Here is a 19,744-nt window from a genome sequence, read left to right on the forward strand (position 1 = left end):
GGGCAAAGCTACCGGAGTGGGGGTAGTCCTGTTGATCCCTGTAGTCACACGGGATTCTGGGCCATTTCCCTACTACCAATTGGAAAATATTGGAGTTGTACGGGGCAACACCTCCCTTTGATACTATCTAACTGAAGCCTCTGCCATACTTAGGAATAACACGTTATATGGAATTTCCCTTACGGGATGCAAGCAGAGGGGAGATATTACAGTATGTCCCCACCCGGTGGGACAGGGAGAATTGGATGAATGTGGGTTTAATCGAACTGATGGTTGTGTCGTAGAGATCATACCTGCCCCAAAGCATTTTGCAAGAACAGGCTACGGAGGTAAAGGGAAATACTGCGTTTTCACCACAGAAAGTTCCTACCGCTACAATAATCTACAATGCCCTATCCCGTTTCCTAATTTTTGCTTTACGCCCTTACGACCAGTCACTATAGGGGAAGCCCGAAGACTAGGGCGGCACTGTGGCGCAGTGGTTAGCACCGCAGCCTCACAGCTCCAGGGACCCGGGTTCGATTCCGGGTACTGCCTGTGTGGAGTTTGCAAGTTCTCCCTGTGTCTGCGTGGGTTTTCTCCGGGTGCTCCGGTTTCCTCCCACAAGCCAAAAGACTTGCAGGTTGATAGGTAAATTGGCCATTATAAATTGTCACCAGTATAGGTAGGTGGTAGGGAAATATAGGGACAGGTGGGGATGTTTGTTGGGAATATGGGATTAGTGTAGGATTAGTATAAATGGGTGGTTGATGTTCGGCACAGACTCGGTGGGCCGAAGGGCCTGTTTCAGTGCTGTATCTCTAATCTAATCTAATCTATCCAGGTTCGGTGTAGAGGTACCAAGATCATTAACATCACTGATTATCTCCATGACCACCTACAGGATTACAAGGAACCGGAGCCAGTCCCCATCCCACACCTGGCCGAAGTACTAAGGGAATTAAGGCTCAGGGTGGGCCAATCCGTAAAACTCTACCACCAACTGCAGACAAAAATCAAAAAGCTAGAGAAAGATATGGACACAGAATTGCAGGACCGGAGTTGGTGGGAGAAGATCTGGGATTGGGGGATGAACGTCAATATCCACCCTTGGATTAGGATAATTTCTCATGTGCTAGTCAGAGTACAGTTGATACTGGCCATAACATGGGGCATACTGGCCTGCCGATCATGCAGTCGGTATGTGCAGTGAAGGAGGGTGAAAACTAGAGCAAAAGCAAGACAGACAATTTGTCTATCCAGGGGAATAAGTCATTTGGATCACATTAATGTGATATAGTACGACCGGAATTCCTGAAATCACGTGACTGGCAAGCACGTCCGAGGCAGGGAATACCGGGCGAGTTTAAAGGGTTAAAAAAAAACAACAATAATAAATAGTGTCGGTTGGGAAGACTAGGGTTAGTCTCCTACCGAAAGGGGGGATTGTTGTAGGGTATTCCCAAGCGCAGAGGCACCTGCAGTAAATATCATACTGTTTAAATATTATTTGAGTAACATATAATATTAGTGAACAGTGAGCAGGTTGCAAAGCACCATGGGGCTCAATGAACTTGACCACATTCCACAGGAGCTGAGTAATCCAATCTCAAACAAAAGGCTAATTAAAATGAAAAGCAGACACCCTTGTGGAATGCTGACAAAGGTGCTAGCCTGTTTCTTTTTCTTTCTTTTGGGCCTCCTTATCTCGAGAGACAATGGATACGCGCCTGGAGGTGGTCAGTGGTTTGTGAAGCAGCGCCTGGAGTGGCTATAAAGGCCAATTCTGGAGTGACAGGCTCTTCCACAGGTGCTGCAGAGAAATTTGTTTGTTGGGGCTGTTGCACAGTTGGCTCTCCCCTTGCGCCTCTGTCTTTTTTCCTGCCAACTACTAAGTCTCTTCGACTCGCCACAATTTAGCCCTGTCTTTATGGCTGCCCGCCAGCTCTGGCGAATGCTGGCTGTGCCTGTAATGAGGTGAAAACATGAGTAATCCCCTATCTGTGTTTGGGCCGGTAACGAGGTGAAGATAAGGGGGTATGGAAAACATCATGAGTAATCCCCTGTCTGTGTATGGGCCGGTAACGAGGTGAAGATAAGGGGGTGTGGAAAACATCATGAGTAATCCCCTGTCTGTGTATGGGCCGGTCATGCAGCCCCTCTATGCCTAGTAACCGCTTCTATTGGCCCTAATAATCAATGTATATAATCGATAATCGTTGTGATTGGACCATGTCCGGCCGGGATGGGCTGAGTAACTGTTTGAAAATGTATAAGTATGGATGATTTTCCTTTGTTCGGTGGAGAGGCATCTGGACAGACCAGTGACCTGCTCCCCGCTGGCGTAACTAAATAAACTGTTTGACATTGGAGCAGACCTGAGTGTCGAGTGATTCTTCTAGATTCATTCCCGCTAACAATGCAATAGAATAACTGTAGGTCATTCAGTGGCATTAACTCATAACTTCTTCACCACGCAGCTATGGATTAACAGAAAGCATCCTGTGCTACCAGTAACTTGTCCAAGTTTAATTTCCAGCACAGTGATGACGCCCAGCAGTTAATTAAGTGAAGTATTTATTCTGTATACCAACGATGGTATACTTAAGTGGTGAAAGACCTCCTGTTGGATGATCTTGGGCTAAGTTGGTCCTCATTTAACAGCAATTCTTGAAAGTTTCACTCGTCGATTGCAATCTGGATTTATGGCCTGACTTTATGGAAAATACAGATCTAGACACTGTTGCATTGGAAATCTGCTGATTTTAAATTAAACATGAAATGTTAAGTGTTTCTGCCCCTTACTGATTCAATTTGAATAGTGTTGAACATGTAAGAATGAAGAAGCTTGCATTTATGAAGCGCCTTGTGACATTCTCAGGACTTGTTAAAGTCCTCCCCGAGTGATTGATTCCTTTTGAAATTGTGGGGACTACTTTAGAGGTAGTTGAATTTGGTGCCAGTTATGATTGACTCTGATCTGGTCATTACAAGCTTAAGAACATGCATAATGAAAAATATTCTGCTTTTGCTTCTAAGGAGGAAAAGACGCAATGAAGGCTTTTATGTTTTAATAGGAAAAGTTAGAAAAACAGCAATGGACACATTTTGATTTCTTCGGGAAAGTTCAGTATTTTCTTGACATTGAGGAGCGAGCATGGGAAAACAAATTCTCTCTTGCAAGTGCCCATGTGAATCTGTTAACTGTAAGGCAGCAAAGCTGTAGCTACTTTGCAGAATGCCTTTTGTATAAAAAACCCTGTGGTATTGCTGCCTGTAAGCTGTTATTAAAAAATAAAATTATAACTTTTAAAAAGGGCTGGCGCTAATAATTTGCAAAATCACTGGAATGTACAATTTTGGCTGTAAACTTGGGGAAAATCAGTGCATTCATGATATAGTTACTGACCAGCGGAGTCATAGAGTCATAGCGTCATACAGCATAGAAACAGGCCCTTCGGCCCACTGTGTCCATGCCGACCATAATGCCTACCTATACTAATCCCACCTGCCTGCATTAATTCCATATCCCTCTATACCTTGCTCATTCAAGTACCTGTCCAGATGCCTCTTAAATGTTGTACTGTTCCTACCTCCACCACCTCCTCAGGCAGCTCATTCCAGATACCCACTATTCTTTGTGTGAAAAATTTACCCCTTTGATCCCCTTTAAACCTCCTCCCTCTCACCTTAAATCTATGCCCTCTAGTTTTAGTCACCCCTACTATCGGAAACAGACTCTGGCTATCTACCCTATCTATGCCTCTCATAATTTTACATACCTCTATCATGTCCCCTCTCAGCCTCCTTCTCTCCGGGGAAAACAGACCCAGCCTATCCAATCTCTCTTTATAACTCAAGCCCTCCTAACTAGGCAACATTATTATGAATCTTTTCTGCACCCTCTCTAGCTTAATCATATCTTTCCTGTAGTGCGGCGACCAGAACTGCACACACTACTCCAAATGCGGCCTAACCAACTTTATGTACAACTGTAACATGACGTCCCAACTCTTGTACTCAATGCCTCGGCCGATGAAGGCAAGCATGCCATATGCCTTCTTCACCAGGCAGTGAACTGCAGGTTCAACCTTGATTTGCCATCCCACTTGTACAATCATAATCCAGCATTCTCACCCAATTTCACTTGGATGAAGAAATTGTTGCCTTGTTAATTTTATACAGTGCCTCATTAGTCAAAATTAGGGCATTTGCCATTTTGCAGATGTTTGCAAACAATTTTACCTCAAATGTGTGGAACTGATTTGAAAATCCTGATAACAGTTGGTTTTCTCGGTCCAAAACAAAATCATGTTAAACCAGTGACTGAAAGGAGGAGTTTTTTTCATGTTTGCGCTTTGGGCCAGGGCTGTTCATTTTCCTGTCAATTAACACCCTCATTGCACTAACGCTTTGTCTTTCAGCACACCAATTAACATGTCTCTGTGACCCTGTCCTATCAACAACTTCCTTTTTGTTATCTCTTTCCCCACCCCTGCTTTATTTGCTTAAAACCTATTACATTTCTAACCTTTTCCAGTTCTGATGAAAGGTCACTGACCTGAAATGTTAACTCTGCTTCTCTCTCCACAGATGCTGCCAGACCTGCTGAGTATTTCCAGCATTTCTTGTTTTTATTTCAGATTTCCAGCATCTGCAGTATTTTACTTTTATACTAAAAGGAGGAGGCTGGGCAGCCAGCTAAGCAGATGCTTGAGTGCATTTCATGGTACCATTCTTGCAGATGTAAGTAAGTCAGTGCTAAATGTCCTACACAATATAAAACATACAATACTGTCAGTAAAACTGTACATGCTGTAATATCCTAGATGCAAAAAAATTAATTTTCTCAGGTTTGAAGATAATTTGTGCCAAGTATGATTGACAGGTTTTCACATCATTTATCCACACTAGGGCAAGAAGTCAAGTATTCTTTGAAAAAAAAACAAGCAGACTGGATAAAAATGCTACAAGCTGAATTTTACCAGCCCCTCAACAGATCGGGGCGCGGAGGCCAGTAAAGTTCTGCAGGGAGAGCCTCGCGACGTTGAGAAGGGCCCGCCGCATTTTACCAGCAGCTGGGGGACCTCAGTGTGGACCCCCCCCACCCCCACCCCGCCACCTGATGGCAGGCCCCTCATCACCATATGCAAAGTGACATTAATCATATGTAAATAAACTTACCTGCAGGCGGCCATCCCACGCCAATATTATGGCCGCCGTTCGTGCTTTGCGCGACTTCGGAACTCCACACGGAGTTCCGAGGCGGGAACCTGGTCGGGGAGGAGGGGGGGAGGAACAAAATTTTCAGGGCGGGAGGGGTGGGGGAGAAGGGAAAACAAATGTTATTGGTTGTGTGGTGGGAAGGGGTTAGAGGCCAAATGTTAGAAGATTGGCGGGGTGGGGGGGGGTGGTGGGTTGTTCGGGAAGGGAATAAAGTTTTTTCTGACATTCAGTGCCACTTAAATGACCATGGGGGGGTCGGGGGGGTTGGGGAAGGGCCTCCATCAGAAAAATTTTGATTTATTAAGATTTCACAAACTACCACTTTAAATATTAAAATTGTATTGAAGGGCTTAAAGCTCTTTAAAAATGATGTCGGTGCCTGTGCAATAGCGCTGGACGCCATTGCTGGGGACACGGCGGCCGCCCCTTACGTCATCGGGGGTGGCCGCTCCACTCCCTCTATTTAAATCAGCCCCTGCACGTAATATCGCGGGGGCTCAGCGACAGCGTATCCACGCGGGATGCACGGCGCCACTAGAGTGCACCGCCACGAACCGCAGAACATTCGTAAAATACAGCCCTATGTGTCTACAAGTGACCTGCATGTGCCATTTTCCATTTCAGTCTAGCTTCCGTAAACACAATTGGCAACATTGGTAAAGACACTTTAAATGTAATTAATACATATCTACCTATTATTCTTTCTTTTGGGCCTCCTTATCTCGAGAGACAATGGATACGCGCCTGGAGGTGGTCAGTGGTTTGTGAAGCAGCGCCTGGAGTGGCTATAAAGGCCAATTCTGGAGTGACAGGCTCTTCCACAGGTGCTGCAGAGAAATTTGTTTGTTGAAATTAATTGTTTGCAGAAATTAATACATATCTACCTATTATAAAAGTTTGAATACAGCACTTTGTTTCTACATGCATTCGCTTATTTTTTGTCATGCACTATTTGTCATAATTTTTAAAGTATTGCACACGTGTGGTAATCTGTAGACTCCAGTTCTCACTTTTTTACTAGTCTCTATAATTTCCAATTTGTCAAACTCTCCTTCCTTCATCAATTTTCTTTGTTTCTCTCTCTTTCCCCCCCTCCCCGCCAATATTATTCAGCAGCTTGCTTCAGCGTTAGTAAAATCGTATCAAGTAACACCTACTCACTAATAGCCCAAGTACTCAGTTTGGGTTTCTCCAGCATCACTCCGCTCCAGACTTCTTCACAGCTTTGATACAGACATTCCCATGAGAGTTGAAGGGGAGAGGAAACAGTAACTGCCCTCGCCATCAACTAAGAGTGGCACCAAGGAGCCCTACAAAATCTGGTCAATGTGGGTCAAAGGGAAAACCTTCCAATGGCTGGAGTTATGCCTGATGCAAAGGAAGATGCTTGTGGCTGTTAGGGGCCAGTTTCATCACTGCAGGAGTTCCTCTGGGATGTGACCTTGGCCCAACCATCTTCAGCTGCTTCAAATCCTTCCATTAGTAGGTCAAAATTGGGGCAGTGTGCTGACAGTTCCAATCACGCTACTTTGAGAAGAAAACAGCCCATGCCAGCCTACAACAAGACCTGGACAAGTGACCATCTCAAACAAGGTGGGGCCCAGCTACCTCACCTTGAACTCCAGTGCACCTCCATTGCCAAATCCCTCATCAGGAACACAGCTACTGGATGAGGAGTGACTTACCTCTCCACCATCTTCAAGGCTTGAGCTAGGGGTATGATTGAATGCTTATCATTTTCCTGCATGTGCTGCAGTTGCAGCATCGCTTGTAGCTTAACACCGTCCAGGACACAACAGTTTGTTTGTTTGCTTCCCCTGCCACTAGACTCCATACCGACACTGCCACACTATGACCACAGATTGTGTAATCTACAGGGTGCACAGTAGCATGGTTATTTTGGCAGAACCTCCCTCTAGCAGTCTCACACCATCCTGACTTGGACGTGCATTGCTAGGTCAGAATTCCAGAATTCCCTCCCTAATATAATTGTGGGAGCACCAACCCCACAAGGGCTGTGGTTGTTCATGGAGAAAGTGAACCATCATTTTCTCCGGATGACTAAGGATATGTAATAAATGCAAATAAAAATAGAGGTTAAAGAGTGATGGATGTCTGAAAAGAATTTTAAGGTTGTTGTAACGAGCTCTTATCTCCCCCTCCCCTCTCCTACACCTTTCTCTTCTGAAAACCAAGTGCTGACACTGGCAGTTGGATTTGTCAGTGATTGAGGAGGGAGACTCTGGTTTATGTTAGAGTTAGGGATGCTCTATCAGGACACAATGTTTATAGGACAGTCTGTATCCTTGATATTGGTCTGTTTTCTTTTTTCCTCTTTGTTTCCCAGGTTCCTGAGCCACTGCAACCTCCTCTGCTTTGTCGGTTTTTCCTGCTTCCGTATCTACCTGCCTGGCCACCACCTCAGCAATTCCGAGTGTGGTAAATGTCAAGGGATGGACTGTCATTTGGGTGATTTTGCAGGTGCCCTGGTGAATCCTCCACCGTTCTAGGGAGCCAGTCCACCTCTGTAAATATCTTATATCTTTCATTATTCCTCCTTTTCGTCTCTCAAATGACTAAAACAAAATTAACCATCTCTTATTTTTCCATTTTAGAGATAACTCTAACTTTTTTGTTTACTGCTCTCCACCTTCCCTTTGTCCGGTACCTTTATTAATTTTTTTTAAAAACAAGTTGTGTCCCTGTAATTTGTTCCCGTTCTGACGAAGGGTCTACATCTGAAATCTTAGCTTAATTGTCTTTCTGATGCTGGCCAACCTGTAATGCTGCCATCATTTCCTGTTTTTGCTTGAATTTAATTAGTCGTTCCCCGTGCCCCCCACACCCTCCTTTTTAGATTACACTATCCAGTTGGATACGAGCGGTGCTCATATACAGCTGAAAAGAAGCAGGAAAGACACAGCAGTCAAAGCTAGTGAGGTGAAGCAAAGTGAACAGTGTAATGCAGAACGCTTCAATACCTCTTTCAATGTACTTGCCACAGCAGGCTACACTACTGGACTTTACTGCTGGGAGGTTAATGTGAAAAATATTCCCTCGTGGGCTGTGGGAATAGCCTACCTGAGTATCCCTTGCATGCTAGCAGGAAGCTGGCTGGGAGCTGAGGAATATTCCTGGGTATTTTCTTGCTCGGAAAAGGGTCTATGTTGTACTCAACATGACGTAGAAGCGATGGCTTTCCACTATGAAAAGCCCCGAGAAAACATTGGAGTTTATCTGGATTGTGACAGTGGCATTCTTGCATTTTATGATGCAAGTTTTATGCAGTGCTTCTACATGTTATATTGTACACTGAAAGCACCAGTGTTTCTTGCCTTTTGACCGCAATTTAATGAGTGAAGAGTTTGTGATGGTTCCTATGATAATCCATAGCAGTCTTCTTCTTTGGCCTCCTTATCTCGAGAGACAATGGGTAAGCGCCTGGAGGTGGTCAGTGGTTTGTGAAGCAGCGCCTGGAGTGGCTATAAAGGCCAATTCTAGAGTGACAGGCTCTTCCACAGGTGCTGCAGAAAAATTTGTTTGTCGGGGCTGTTACGCAGTTGGCTCTCTCCTTGCGCTTTTGCCTTTTTTCCTGCCAACTGCTAAGTCTCTTCGACTTGCCACACTTTAGCCCCGCCTTTATGACTGCCCGCCAGCTCTGGCGAACGCTGGCAACTGACTCCCACGACTTGTGATCAATGTCACAGGACTTCATGTCGTGTTTGCAGACGTCTTTGAAGCAGAGACATGGACGGCCGATGGGTCTGATACCAGTGGCGAGCTCGCTGTACAATGTGTCTTTGGGGATCCTGCCATCTTCCATGCGGCTCACATGGCCAAGCCATCTCAAGCACCGCTGACTCAGTAGTGTGTATAAGTTGGGGATGTTGGCCGCCTCGAGGACTTCTGTGTTGGAGATACGGTCCTGCCACCTGATGCCAAGTATTCTCTGGAGGCAGCGAAGATGGAATGAATTGAGACGTCGCTCTTGGCTGACATACGTTATCCAGGCCTCGCTGCCGTAGAGCAAGGTACTGAGGACACAGGCTTGATACACTCGGACTTTTGTGTTCCGTGTCAGTGTGCCATTTTCCCACACTCTCTTGGCCAGTCTGGACAAAGCAGTGGAAGCCTTTCCCATGCGCTTGTTGATTTCTGCATCGAGAGACAGGTTACTGGTGATAGTTGAGCCTAGGTAGGTGAACTCTTGAACCACTTCCAGAGCGTGGTCGCCAATATTGATGGATGGAGCATTTCTGACGTCCTGCCCCATGATGTTCGTTTCCTTGAGGCTGATGGTTAGGCCAAATTCATTGCAGGCAGCCGCAAACCTGTCGATGAGACTCTGCAGACACTCTTCAGTGTGAGATGTTAAAGCAGCATCGTCAGCAAAGAGGAGTTCCCTGATGAGGACTTTCCGTACTTTGGAATTCACTCTTAAACGGGCAAGGTTGAACAACCTGCCCCCTGATCTTGTGTGGAGGAAAATTCCTTCTTCAGAAGACTTGAACGCATGTGAGAGCAGCAGGGAGAAGAAAATCCCAAAGAGTGTGGGTGCGAGAACACAGCCCTGTTTCACGCCACTCAGGATAGGAAAGGGGTCTGATGAGGTGCCACCATGTTGAATTGTGCCTTTCATATTGTCATGGAATGAGGTGATGATACTTAGTAGCTTTGGTGGACATCCAATCTTTTCTCGTAGTCTGAAGAGACCACGTCTGCTGACGAGGTCAAAGGCTTTGGTGAGATCAATGAAAGCAATGTAGAGGGGCATCTGTTGTTCGCGGCATTTCTCCTGTATCTGACGAAGGGAGAACAGCATGTCAATGGTGGATCTCTCTTCTCGAAAGCCACACTGTGCCTCAGGGTAGACGCGCTCGGCCAGCTTCTGGAGCCTGTTTAGAGCCACTCGAGCAAAGACTTTCCCCACTATGCTGAGCAGGGAGATTCCACGGTAGTTGTTGCAGTCACCGCGGTCACCTTTGTTTTTATAGAGGGCGATGATATTGGCATCGCGCATGTCCTGAGGTACTGCTCCCTCGTCCCAGCACAGGCAAAGCAGTTCATGTAGTGCTGAGAGTATAGCAGGCTTAGCACTCTTAATTATTTCAGGGGTAATGCCGTCCTTCCCAGGGTCTTTTCCGCTGGCTAGAGAATCAATGGCATCACTGAGTTCCGATTTTGTTGGCTGTATGTCCAGCTCATCCATGACTGGTAGAGGCTGGGCTGCATTGAGGGCAGTCTCAGTGACAACATTCTCCCTGGAGTACAGTTCTAGGTAGTGCTCAACCCAGCGGTCCATTTGTTTGTGTTGGTCAGTGATTATGTCCCCTGATTTAGATTTGAGGGGGGCGATCTTCTTGATGGTTGGCCCAAAAGCTCTCTTAATGCCATCATACATTCCTCTGATGTTTCCGGTGTCTGAGGCCAGCTGAATATGACTGCATAGGTGTTGCCAGTAGTCATTTGCGCAGCGCCTGGCTGTTCTTTGTGCAGCGCTTCTGGCTGCTTTAAGTGCCACGGATGTTATCTCGCTGGGGGCTTTCTTGTAGTTTAACAGTGCAGTGCGCTTAGCGGCTATGACAGGTTCCAGATCTTCATTATGAGATTGAAACCAGTCTGCATTTCTCTTCGCACTTTTACCGTTGGTGGTCAAAGCTGACTCATAGATGGCGTCTCTGATGTGGGCCCACTTGGTCTCAGCATCCCCTGTGGGAGAGTTTTGAAGGGCTGTTACAAGTGAATTTAGAAATTTTTGTAACAGCTGTGGATGAGAAATTCTGCTCGTGTTGATGCGCGGGTGGCCCTTCTGCTTGGAATGATGCAACTTCTTTGGTCTGAGTCTAACCTTGCTGCACACCAGGGAGTGGTCGGTGTCACAGTCCGCACTGTGGAAGCTGCGTGTGATTTGAACACTGTTTAAGGCGGCTTGCCTTGTGACGATGAGGTCTAGCTGGTGCCAACGACGCAATCTTGGGTGCCTCCATGAAATCTGGTAACAGGGTTTAGTGTGAAAGAACGAGTTGGTAATGCAGAGGTTGTGATAGGTACACACAGTCTCTGCCCATTCTCATTCATCCTTCCAACGCCATAGTGCACAAGGCAGGAGGGCCATGAGTCATGGTCGGCCCCAACCCTGGCATCAAAGTCCCCCAGCAGGAACAGGTGTTCGGTGTTGGGGATGCTGCTAATGATGTTATGGAGTTCCTCGTAGAACTGGTCTTTAGCTTCAGGTGGGGAGCAGTGTTGGAGCATAGATGCTGAGTAGGTGTACTGGACCAGAGGTGGTGAGCTGTCGGATGGACAGTATGCGTTCCGAGCCATTTGAAGGTGGCTCTATCATGCTGAGCAAGGAGTTTCTGATGGCGAAGCCCACGCCATGCTGTCTTGGTTCTTCAGGATCCCTGCCCTGCCAGAAGAAGGTGTAGTCTTGCTCTGTTAGAGATCCACTCGCGGGGAAGCGTGTCTCCTGAAGTGCTGCAATGTCTACATTCAGTCTACTGAGCTCGTTGTTCATGATGGCGGTCTTCCGAGAATCATTGATTTGTGTAAGGTCTTCCGACAGGCCAGGACACATAGTTCTGACGTTCCAGTTTGCAAAACGAAGGGCTGGTACCTTCTTTCCTTTTTTCATGTTGTTTGGTGCGGTGTTGCAGTCCACCTTTCGGGCAATGACCCTGAGCTCCAAGCACCCATTGAAGCAGGTGGACTGTGGCGGGACAGAACCTTATTGACCGGGGTCTGCCCGGTTTGAGGCGGGCGGTAGCTGTCCAGTGAGGTGCGATGACCTCTCCCACCGACAAAGGCAACCCGTGGCACCCAATCTCTACGTCAATTTAGTTGAACTTATAACCCGTAACTGCTGCCTTCCGTGTTGTTTCAGTTGCTGTTAGGCAACTATGGAGTGACCTCTCCATGGCGCATGCCTGGGCGAATGTGAGGAGGTTGAGAGTTGCCCAATCGTCAAAACCCCCCTCTCGGCCTTTCTGGTGGGGTCCAAAGGAGTGCAGAGCACGATGTTGGCACCGGTATGGCTGCAGGAACTGCCGGACACATGCCAAAGGTGACACATGACCGCCTACGGGGTTCCGCTCCGGATTTTCTGTTAGGGTTTACTCCCTTAGCCTTGGTCTCTCCCGAGACGCCCACAAGGCAGTGGGGTTGTTAGGGCCCCTACACAGGTGTAGGATGATGCCGGTGGGAGGAGGGGGTGCAAGGGGGAGGGGTGGAGGGAAGGGGGTGCGAGGGGGAGCTGGGAAGGGGGCTGTAAGGGGGTAGAGGGGGTGCAGGGGAAGGGAGTGCAGGGGGAAGATGGTGCGAGGGGGGGGATGGGAAGGGATTGTGAGGGGGGAGAGGGGTGCGGGGGGTGGTGAGCTGAGAGAGTGGAGCTGGGAAGGGGAATGGGGGGGTGGAGGGGGGGAAGGGGAGGGGGGGGGGAAAGGGGATGCAGGGAATAAGCCATTTCCTCAGTTCCCACCATCGACACCTGGAAATCTCCTCCGCGTCCTTCGGGAGGTGAGCGACATCCTCGTGCGCTGGTACCAGCATTGCCGACAGTGCGCTGCAGATGCTCTCCGAGCCATCTCCCGCGGGCACTTTGAAGTTGCGGCCGAGGAGCTGTTTGTGGATTTTTGGGTGTTCGGGGCACCTTTTCGCAAGGCTACCCTCGGGTCCCGCTGCTCCTTCTCTTCAATGGACTTACCGCACGCCGTGGCCGCGGACACTCTGGACGGTGAAGACAGCAGGATCGGAGATCAAAGTATCACCAGCTGTACTTTTCAGTTTCATCCGGACTGCGATCAATTTCGTTGAGAAAACAAAGAGCAGGTATGGCTGGGGGAGGGCAGTGGGCCTAGGTAACATAAACTAGCTGTTAGCTTGTAGTTAGGGCTAAAATGAACTGATTAAAGAGCCAGGGGAGTTTAAACAGTTTAACAGGGTAGATTTGGGGGAGAAAACATTAGGAATGGGAGCAGATGGCCATGGATAGAGTTGAACAGCAAGGGAGCTTCCTAGGGAGCTTACAGCCCAGGGGCCATCTTCAATTCAGTATTATAAACTGAAATACCATTATAGCAATGTATATTTTCGAATTAGAGTATACTATTCTAAACATATAGGCTTTCTAATTGGTGGGGACACCTCTGGCAGGATGGGAGTTCTCGGAAGAGCCTCCTGCCCCTGACCATATCTCTGACCCCACAGTCATGTGCAAGTCAGAAGCTGGCACTACAGTCTTTGCCAGAGAGTTGCACTAGATAGGAGTCATTCTGTGGCAGGCCTCTCTTCCAACGTTTTAGCTTAATTGCCATGTGCACACACACGAGTGGGTGCATTGTAAACTGTCAGGAAAGGAGGAGCGCAATGCCGCCAGCCCTATCAGCCCCAAAGCCTAGGGAAATATTTGCAATTACTTTTTGTTGTTTTAATGATTTTGAGATATGATTTAATTTGTTTTCTGTCCCAGCAGTCAAGCCTGAGAAAATATTTCTTAAACTTGTTCCCGGAAACTTTTAATTATTGTTGTTTTATGAGGAAAGATTGGACAGGCTAGGCTTGTATCTGCTGGACTTTAGAAGAATAAGAGGTGACTTGATTGAAACATAGAAGATCCTGAGGGGTCTTGACAGGGTGGTTGTGGAAAGGATGTTTCCCCTTGTGGGAGAATCTAGAACTAAGGGTCACTGGAAAGGCCTGCTTGGGTCTGCAAATGAAACCCGACCTGAGCCCAACAGAACCACATCTGACCCGGCCCAAGTCCTTTCTTTTTTCCCCGCGCCTGACTCGACCCGACGCAAACCGACTACCAGAATATAATCAACTTTATTGAAGAGGTTGTGCTCCACCGTGGATGGAATCGCTCACTGCAGACTAGTAGGGAATGTTTCCTGTCTTGATGTCCTGGATGTCACTGTGTCCGATGCGGCCCGACACGACCCAAGCCCGAATGCCGGACCCGGAAGAGCGACCCGACCCGAACCCGACATGTGTCGTTGGGTCTTGTCAGGTTTGGGTCGGGTAGCCATGCTCTAGGTCACTGTTTAAAAATAAGGGGTCACCCACTTAAGACAGAGATGAAGAGAAATTTTTCTCTCAAAGATCATGAGTCTTTGGAATTCTCTTCCTCAAAAGGCAGTGGAAGCAGAGTCTTTGAATATTTTTAAGGCAGAGGTAGATAGTTTCTTGATATGCAAGGGGGTGGAAGGTTATCGGGGTAAGTGGAAATGTGGAGTAATTAGTTCAGCCATGAACATATTTAATGGTGGAGCAGTCTCAAAGGGCAGAGTGGCCTACTCCTGCTCCTAGTTGTTATGTTCGTATGCTTTACAATACGAAACCGTTGCTGATTCTCTTGACTGTAATTGAATGTGATTAAGTTTTCCATTTCTCTATGCTATTACAGTGACTTAATTTTTTTTATTGCTCCTTATCAATTATTCCGAATGGCATTTCACCTGTTCAATGATTGGAAAAGGGATAGAGGAGCTGCTGTTAATCGATCTATAGCTTTGAACTATCCATCACATATCTAAAGACTGAAAGAGATTGTTTTGCCTGAAAGCACACTACATTGGCGTTTGATTGAGGCTTTTATTGCTACCTTTTATTTTTCAGTATATATGCATAATCTAAAACCAATATCTGTTGAAATATGTGCTCTAATATGGCAAATAGGCTGTCTAAAATTCTTTTTAATCCAGTACATGGACTATGATCTAGTTCCATGTCAGTGGTTATGTCCTATAATAAATGTCCTAGACCCGAACATCTTCAGATGCTTCATCAGAAAACTTCCCTCGAGCACAAGGTCAGAAGTGAGGATGTTCACTGATAATTGAACAGTGTTCAGTGACAATATTGAAAATGCTGGTCCCTTTAATTAAACAAGACTCATTTCAGTGTTAATAGAGAGCAGGTGATGCTCATTATCGTTTTGCATTTAAAGGCTGGGTTTTTAGCCAGTTGGGGAGTTACCTCTGGACAGAGAGTTTGTTTAGAAGGTAAGATTGGGAATAGAGATGTGGACTGAACTATGAATTGACAATCAAGCAGTTGTGGATCAGAGACTGTCATTGGCTTCCTCATTTTGGTGAATGGACATCTGCCTATTTAACATTCAGTTCCATTGGCAACTCCTCAGATACTGAAGTAGTCAGTTCCCAAATGCAGCAAGACCCAGACAGCATTCAGGCTTGGGCTGATAAGTGGCAATATTCACCAACAAGAGGGAATCCAACTATCTCCCCTTGACATTCAATGGCATTAAGATTGCTGAATCACCCACTATCAATGTCCTGGGGGGTTACTATTGACCAGAAGCTGAACGGGACCAGCCATATAAGTACTGTGGCAGCAAGAGTAGGTCAGAGGCTGGGAATCCTATGGCAAGTATCTCACCTCCTGACTTCCCAATGCCTGTCCACCATCAATAAGGCACAAGTCAGGAGTGTAATAGAATACACCCCACGTGCCTGGATGAGTACAGCTCCTACGACACTCCAGAAGCTCAACATCATCCAGGACAAAACAGCCAATCCACCGCCTTAAACATTCACTTCCTCCACCAACACCAGCACACCCTAGCAGCAGTGTGTACCATCTGCAAGATGCCCTGTAGTAACTCACCAAGGCTCCTTCAACAGGCCCTTGGAAACCCACAACCTCTGACACCAAGAAGGACAAGGACCCAGACTCATGGGAACACCACCACCTGCAAGTTCTGCTCCAAGTCACACACCATCCTGACTTGGAACTATATCACCATTCCTTCACTGTTGCTGGGTCAAAATCCTGTCACTCCCTCCCTACCAGCACTGTGGGTATCTCCACACTACACAGACTGCAGCAGTTCAAGAAGGCGGCTCACCATCATCCCATCTCAAAGGCAATTAGGGATGGGCTGAGATATAGTTACACGGTTAATGTTATCAGTAAGAATATATATATCTAGAAATTAATTTTAGTTTTTAATACACTTTAAAGCAATTGTGCTTTTCACCACTATGACCTAGATCATAACGGAGCACAATGTGAAGTCAAATGTATAATTATATGTTTACTGGCCATTTAAGCTGGGTGCTTTAGGGTGCCTACAGGACATCTGTTCTCTGGGGAAGTACTGATACAAGCTGCATCATAGAATTTTTTTTTGAGGTACTCATAAGTGTGCTAATAGATGAAGGTCAGGTCAGGGAACATGGGATGCCTTCTTTTGCCTGGCTGAATGCATTATTTAGGGGAAGCCTGCAAAGCAGGCCCAGTTAATGCAATTTGGGAGACCCTTTGACAATCATGAGGTAGTACTGTTGGGTCGGAGACCTGATGCAATAGATCTTCATCCCGTTTCCTTCTCTATGCCTGGGAACTGCATATTCACCTGTGCAATGAAGAGGAAAATCTGCTCTGATTTTTCTTTGAGAAACTGAATTGGTGCTCAGTGACCTTTCTAGAAGATATTTGCATAGTCTAGGGAACATAATCCTTTTTCTAACTGAGGTGGAACTTTTAGTACAAAGTTCACCTGATTTCTTTGTCACATTTTATGACACATCAGCTGGTATTTACAGATATGTGCTCTTTATAAGTGTTACATGATTGTATACAGTTTGGGAGCAGTATGTCCCAAAACATTTCAAGGCATTTCCTTCAGGATTTGGATTAAGCAAGCAGAATGGTTACAGGAATAGCTTGAGATGTCAGTCATCACCTGCTGCAAACAGAACGAATGAATGAACCGATGTACGAGGAAGTGCCAACTCTCCCAGAACTGATTAAGTCTGACTCTACTGTGATATAAAGACCAACCGAATATCTGGAACTGTGCTATTCATTTTTAAATTATTTAATTGTTACTAATAAAGATTCTGCTTTAATGCATTTAGTCTTGCTTGCATGTCTGTCTGAACGTGTTACTTCTGGAGCACTTCTTATATGTCTGTTTTCAAATGGGGAAAGCCGTATGTAAACATCTCACCAGCAGGATTTGTTGATAAACCAGTTAGAATGCCCTTTTGTGGAAAGAACAATCTTGCCAATTATTCTGTCTATAGGGTCAAATGTTGAAATTATTCAACACACTAGATTTCATATTTTACAATAGTGAGTAAATTTATCTGTTGAATTATTTTTATGCCTTTTTAAACTATAGCCTGGATTTGGATCGATGGAGATAGATTTTAACATGGGCCGCTTGGTGTGAACAAGATGGTAGTGGCGTTAAAATAACTGCAGCGTATATTAACACGAGTGATAGGGGCCTATCAGTGGGTGGCTGGAATACCCCCAGTCTTGGGCAGTAGGCCCCTTTAATATGCGAGGCTCCATTCCACACTCTGACTGACTGCTTTTACTCAATGGATACAGTTGAAGATTTTCAATCAGTAATGGGTTGAAGGGTTATGGAGAACGGGCAGGAAAATGGAGTTGAGGCCAAGATGAGATCAGCCATGATCGTATTAAATGGCGGAGCAGGCTCGAGGGGCTGAATTGCCTACTCCTACTCCTAGTTCTTATGATGGGCCTGAGAGACGCACATAACTGTCCTCTCACAGTCAGCTGCCGAGCTAATGCTGCAGGGCCAGTGGGCAGAAATGTGATAGATAAGTCCAACCTGTTGGGGGCTGAGGGAACTCTAATGGTTGTAGTAGATGCACCCCAGGCACCAATAGGACAGGGAAGACATCAGTCCTATGTTGATACTGAGTTGGAAGAGGACCTAATTGTTAGAGGGGTGAGGTGAATATTGGTGGATAAGCATGGCAGGCACCTTCATTCCCTTGCTGTCATGAGACTGAATGTGAAGGACCTTGGTATTAATATTTGTAATCATTGGCCATAAATACCCAGACCACCAGTGGTCAGTTGGGCCTTAATAATCAGACTATTTGTACCCAGTTTGCCATTTTTATAGAGACCGTTAATGATCAGTCGGACTATTTTAATTGACATGTTGGGGATAATTTAAGTAAACTTAGCCGAGCATCTTATACAAGCATCTGAGGTACAACTGTAATGTGTAGGATACCCATAGTGTTGCCTCACCACCCCTTGCTGACTCTCAGTGCAGGCCCATGAGCCAGCCGCTGTGCCTATAACAAATGCAACTTCTGATAATAGATGGGCTGGTAAGATGGGCAGAGCAGTGGCAAATGGAATTTAATCCTGAGTAGTGTGAGGTAATGCATTTTGGAAGGACTAACAAGGCAAGGGAATATACAATGGATGGTAGGACCCTAGGAAATACTGAAGATCAGAGGGATCTTGTTGTACTTGTCCATAGATCACTGAAGGCAGCAGCACAGGTAGATAAGGTGTTTAGGAAGGCAAATGGGTTACTTGCCTTTATTAGCCGAGGCATAGAATATGAGAGGAGGGAGGTTATGATGGAGCTGTATAAAACGCAAGGTAGGCCACAGCTGGAATACTGTGTACAGTTCTCGTCACCGCACTATAGGAAGGATGTGGTTGCACTAGAGAGGGTGCAGAGGAGATTCACCAGGATGTTAAAATAAAAGCAAAATACTGCGGATGCTGGAAATCTGAAATAAAAACAAGAAATGCTGGAAATACTCAGCCGGTCTGGCAGCATCTGTGGAGAGAGAAGCAGAGTTAACGTTTCAGGTCAGTGACCCTTCTTCAGAACTCAGAGATCTGCCATTCTTACCTGTTCTGGCCTATATGTGACTCCAGACCCACAACAATGTTGTTGACTCCTAACTGCCCTCTGAAATGGTCTAGCAAGCCACTCAGTTCAAGGGCAATAGGTGATGGGCAAAAAATGCTGGCATAGCCAGTGACACCCATATTCCCCAAATGAATATAAAAAAAATGCTCAAAGAATTGTGCCAATTTTGTATTTAGAGTACAGTGCTTTAAAAGTATTGCAGAACTGTGTTTCTTCTAGGAAATGGTGAATTCAGTAAGCATTATCATTTTCTATTTTTATGGGTATTCTAATACCCACAACAACAACAGCAACTTACATTTATCCAGCACCCTTAATGTTATAAAACGTCCCAAGACGCTTCCTAGGCGCGTTATAAAGCAACATTTGACACTGAGCTACACAAGGTGCTATTAGGGCAGATGGCCAAAAATTTGGTAAAAGAGGTAGGTTTTAAAGAACATCTTAAAGGAAGAAAGAGAGGTCTAGAGTCAGTGAGGTTTAGGGAATGGCTGCCAGAGACACCTGAAAAATTACTTGATGCAATATCTGGCCATGTGTCTTTCAGGCAGCCTTTGGACACAGTCTGTTCCCCAGAATTGGTGCTCATTGCACCTGCTGTGCGGCCATTAGATGTGTTTCAACATGTGCCCAAATGACTTTAGTCAGTTGCTATTTTCCTCCCTTTAATTGAGTAAAGCAAGGCATTCTGATTAAAGCAATAAGCTATAATGGAAGAAATGGTGTTGGATATGTGTGGCCAGTCTTGTTACTGGCTGCCAAGCAAGTTTTCTTGAGGCTAGAACTTCTGTCTTTACATAGAATGACAAATCTTGCTGGCATGTCCTCTCCCACAAATCGGGATAAATTCTACCA

At 46.0% G+C, this 19,744-nt stretch overlaps 1 protein-coding gene across 1 annotated transcript in view; it reads left to right on the forward strand.

Moving 5' to 3' along the window:
• The window catches only part of LOC137372934 (E3 ubiquitin-protein ligase TRIM69-like), a 31,899-nt gene extending 14,495 nt beyond the window's left edge, over positions 1-17,404 (forward strand). Inside the window, 4 exon segments of the mRNA XM_068037439.1 lie at positions 3,057-3,255; positions 8,063-8,561; positions 8,563-8,638; positions 17,354-17,404. Coding sequence (XP_067893540.1) covers positions 3,057-3,255; positions 8,063-8,561; positions 8,563-8,638; positions 17,354-17,404 — 825 coding nt within the window.
• The last annotated feature ends 2,340 nt before the right edge of the window (positions 17,405-19,744 follow it).

This window comes from Heterodontus francisci, chromosome 8 (genome assembly GCF_036365525.1).
Source record: "Heterodontus francisci isolate sHetFra1 chromosome 8, sHetFra1.hap1, whole genome shotgun sequence".
In the NCBI taxonomy this organism is placed as follows: Eukaryota; Metazoa; Chordata; class Chondrichthyes; order Heterodontiformes; family Heterodontidae; genus Heterodontus; species Heterodontus francisci.